The sequence below is a fragment of the Sinocyclocheilus anshuiensis genome, unplaced genomic scaffold, assembly GCF_001515605.1.
Source record: "Sinocyclocheilus anshuiensis isolate Anshui unplaced genomic scaffold, SAMN03320099.WGS_v1.1 scaffold475, whole genome shotgun sequence".
NCBI classification, from domain to species: Eukaryota; Metazoa; Chordata; class Actinopteri; order Cypriniformes; family Cyprinidae; genus Sinocyclocheilus; species Sinocyclocheilus anshuiensis.
Window position 1 is genome coordinate 938574 of NW_015549650.1, and position 4669 is coordinate 943242.

The following is a 4669-nucleotide window of genomic DNA, read 5'->3' on the forward strand; positions in this document are numbered from 1 at the left end:
TATATATATAATCTCATGTAATAACTGGATGGAAAAAAAACGAATGAAAACAATGTTGATGATCAGCTCAACCCAGCTAGAATCATTACTAAGGCCTGTCGGCTAAAGATAGCACACATAGACAAAGGATGCGACACTCTCTCTCTATAGCATGCCACGAAGTGTGCAAAACACACGCTAATTCTAGATCTAATATATTACACGTTCTCTGTATGTTCCAGAAGACTTGGCATATCGAGGCAGATATATGCAGCTAAAAACGCCACACGACTGATGGGAAATTGATCGCATCCGGAACCCTTTTCCAGAAAAATAAATCGCATTTTACACAGTGACCTGCCTTAAGACCATTCGATGGGAAATTTTCTTGGATTGCGTCTGATAAACAGGTGTTTCGTATAAAAAGCACGCTGCAGCAGATGCTGTGAGGCACTGTGGGAAAATGTCATTTGATGATGTTCGAAAGAAGATTTATAGAGAAGAGAGAAGACCTTTAAAGAGGATCCATCTGCCAAGCAACCATGTGTATGTGCGTTTCTCATCACCATGTAAACTGATGGAGTATATCATATTTCTAAAGAAAAAAGCGTTAGGGATGGAGCATTTGAGCATCGTTTGATATTGGGAATCTCATCAAATAAAATATCAGAGCATCTGCAGATATGTAATGTCTGGTGGCATGGTGGCAAAAAAAATCTAATAATGAGAAGAAGAAAAGTTTCTGCTCATTTCTCTCTTTTTTTATCGTCATAAACATAATATGGCTTTTAAAATAAAAAGTGCCAAAATTCTTTGATTCTTTTTCTTTTTTGGAATAATAGAACACACAGTGATATTTTAGCTGTTAGATCTGTCTTCAGCTCTTAACAGGTCCATACAGGAAGCGAGAAGGAATCAGGAGAGGGTTTTGCTTAGGCTGTAGGATACAGGCGTTTCAGTCACAAGAGGACTGGCTTGATGGTAAACGGATCTTTTCCGAGACGGAAAAGAGCACCACATCCCGAAATCTCGTCTGCAAAAGTGTCAGAGTTAGGGATATCAGCAGTACTCCAATGTGGGGAAAAAAAAACTGTTCAACCCAAGGGCAGATGGTTTTTAGATTTCAGAGTCTGTTTCCCATGCAAGACGTGGGGTCATTGTCTCATAGCGGTGAACTGGTTGAATCCCAGTGTCTCAACTTCCTGTCTGAAGTAGCTGTGCATTTCTCTGTGTGTGATAGGAGAGCATCTGTCGTCACCATCCGTTCAGGGATGGAGTTTAGTCGTTTCATTTAATTGTATCTCTTCTCCTCTGCATAGACTTGCCAAATTAAGGATAACAACAAAACTCCTGCTGAAGCCTGCTGTGGATATGGTTTTTCATTGAGGTTGTAGAGATAAAAGAGACAGAAAACAAAATGCAAAAAGGCAGAAGAGAATGAAGTAAGAGAGAGAGAGAGGCAGAAAGGGTGTTCAGGTTCTCATCAGTCCTTGCTGGCAATGATTTGCTGGACAGGGAGGTGCAACTGCAGCGGGTCTCGAAGACGCTTTAGATCCAACTCCGCCTGAGGGAGAGAAAGAAAATAAGGTTAACATTAGTTAATGTATGAATTAACAATGAACATTTGTTACAGTATTTATTAATCTTTGTTAATGTTAGTTAATGAAAACACCGTTATTCATTGTTAGTTCACAGGGCATTAAAGGAGACATATTATGCCCCTTTTTACAATATGTAATATAAGTCTCTGGTGTCCCCAGAATGTGTCAATAAATCCTCTGCTCTCTTGTCTCCTCTGAGGCGGAGACTCTAAACAGTGTTCTGTGCTCGTCTGTGCAGCCAAAGACAGAACAGTTAGCATGTTTTGCTCAAACTTTCGCCATGGAATTAGAGCTGGTACACCGTTGTCGCTTGCGAAAACACAATAAAGGCGCCGTGGGTGGAAACTTACTGATTAAGGGGCGGTAATATTATAATGAGATCCCTTTGCCACGTCACTAGGGGAGCGAAATCAGACACGCTCGTTTTTTCAGAAGCTTGCAGAAAAAGGCTTACCAAAACAAAGTTACTGGGTTAATCTTTTTCACGTTTCCTTGTTTGGTACATGCACCGGGGACCTGATTATAGCACTTAAAACCTGGAAAAGTCAGATTTTCATGATATGTCACCTTTAATGTTAACAAATACAACTTTTGATTTTAATAATGTATTAGTAAATGTTGAAATGAACATTAACTAAAATCAATAAATGCAGTGGAAGTATTGTTCATGCTTAGTTCATGTTAACTAATACAGTTAATTACTGTTAACTAATTAACCTTATTGTAAAGTGTTACCCATGTATTTCCTAATGTGAGTCTCCCCCACTTCCAATGGTTTTACTTCAATGAAAGGTTAGAATTGTGTGCAATTTTTTTTTTTTTTGAATGAAAGATCAAAAAGATAAACGATGCAGATTTATTTTCACAGCCACATTTGCTCATATTGACCAAGGGTGCCAATAATAGTGGAGGGCACTGTATATAGAATTTGCCGTTTTCGCTGTGTCTCCAAAATCATACATATTAGTTACACGTCTAGAAAGTATATAACAGTTTTCTGTTCCTTTAAGAGAAAGAAAGGAGTGACTCATATGATGTTGGCTTGTGAGCTAGCTTACCTCAGCAATCGCATCCTTCAGTTTGTTGTATTTCTCAATGTCGAAGCGTGTTCTCTTCGCACCCTTATGAAAGAACAGCAGGTACTGTCTGTCCATGGCGTCAGGGTAAATATATTCCTGTGTGAGAGAACGACAGCAGAGAGGTCAGACGGATCTCCTCCTCCCGTGGCACCCATTCTGAAATTCCTCTGATCATCTAGGGCAAGTTATAGGAAACAGCTGGAGATGCTCACCTGACGTGTCAGCACAAAGTAAGCGTACATAGCCATTGCTGTACCATAGGTGATGAAATACGTGACGGGCTCCATGATATCCCATGAGTACTCCCACCAGGTCAGCCGTGCCAGAATGCCAAACTGTGTGGCCATGTATGCCATCCCACCCCACAGCACCCATGTAGTCCTGCGCTCGGCTCTCTTACTCAGCTCTTCTTTAACCTGAGGAAAAGAGATTACAAAAGATATTACAAACATTCAGAAAATATGATTTTACCATGATTTTACTACTGTGCAGTGGCTGTCAACACGGTGTTTTTCTATGTGTTGAAAATAATACACCGTATTGTGAACAAGACTATCAATGCACGAATCAAACTCACTTAGAATGTGACAATTTCTGCTTTCCATGGATCATTTTTCATTATATCTCTGCATGTGGGCAGAGACAAATCATCAAGAGCAGGGAAAATGCTTACGGTAACATTAACTTCTCCATTTTCTTTGACAGAAGATGAATCATGAGAGCGCCACTGTCTTCACTTCAGCCGTCACATCACATTGCTACTTCATTTGCATCAATTACATCTTTTTTTGAACTTTGTAGCATTGCTGAACAAAAACTGAAGACTGTTGGCGGCACCGAGTACAAAAAAAACTAAAAAGGTAATTGACCATATATCCCATTTGTGACTATTACTCTATATCCTGCAACTGTGACTGCTTCTTGTAATAGCAACCTTATTTTTTGCAGTGTGACTTTATATCTTGTAATTGTAACTTTATGTCTTCCAACTGGGATTTCAGATCACAAAATGTGAATTTTGGGTAACACTTCAGTATAGGGACCAATTCTCACTATTAACTAGTTGCTTATTAGCATGCCTATTATTAATATATTGGCTGTTTATTAGTACTTATAAAGCACATATTAATGCCTTATTCTGCATGACCATATTCTACATCCCTAATCCTACCCAATACCTAACAACTACTTTACTAACTATTAATAAGCAGCAAGTTTATTCAGGCAAATGTCATAGTTAATGGTTTGTGAGAATGAGAATTGGACCTTAAAATAAAATATGACTGAATTTTGCAACTATGAATTTGTTTCTTTTATTTGCAACTTTATATCTCACAATGTGGCTTTCTTATAATTGTGACATTTTTATTTTAAACTCTGAAATCTTACAATTGCCATATATATGTATATATATATATATATATATATATATATATATATCAATCATAGGTTTACATATCCCTTGCAGAATATGGAAAATGTTAATCATTTTAACAAAATAAGAGGGATCATGAAAATTGCATGTTATTTTTTTATTTAATACTGTCCTAACTGCCTGCTGTTCTTCAGAAAAATCCCCCAGCTCCTGCACATTTTTTAGTTTTCCTGCATCTTCTGCATATTTAAACCCTTTCCAAAAGTGATTGTATGATTTTGAGATCCATGTTTTCACATGGAGGACAATTGGGGCACTCATACATAACTATTATATAAGGTGAAAACATGTAATGATGCTCAAGAAGGCAACACAATGCATTAAGATTTACTAACTATTAATAAGCAGCAAGTTTATTCAGGCAAATGTCATAGTTAATGGTTTGTGAGAATGAGAATTGGACCTTAAAATAAAATATGACTGAATTTTGCAACTATGAATTTGTTTCTTTTATTTGCAACTTTATATCTCACAATGTGGCTTTCTTATAATTGTGACATTTTTATTTTAAACTCTGAAATCTTACAATTGCCATATATATGTATATATATATATATATATATATATATATATAT

General features: G+C 37.1%; 1 protein-coding gene across 3 annotated transcripts in view; it reads right to left on the bottom strand.

Moving 5' to 3' along the window:
* mcu (mitochondrial calcium uniporter) overlaps positions 1–4669 on the bottom strand; it is a 92758-nt gene that overhangs the window by 2684 nt on the left and 85405 nt on the right. For all 3 annotated transcript variants that reach the window (XR_001630979.1, XM_016449474.1, XM_016449475.1), the window contains 3 exons: positions 2872–3075; positions 2639–2755; positions 1–1543 (listed from right to left, as the gene is read on the bottom strand). The exon at positions 1–1543 is cut by the window's left edge. Coding sequence is in view for 2 of the 3 variants with exons in the window: in XM_016449474.1 (XP_016304960.1) it covers positions 1463–1543; positions 2639–2755; positions 2872–3075 (402 nt within the window). In the remaining variant the exon portion in view is untranslated. The remainder of the gene's footprint in view (positions 1544–2638; positions 2756–2871; positions 3076–4669) is intronic.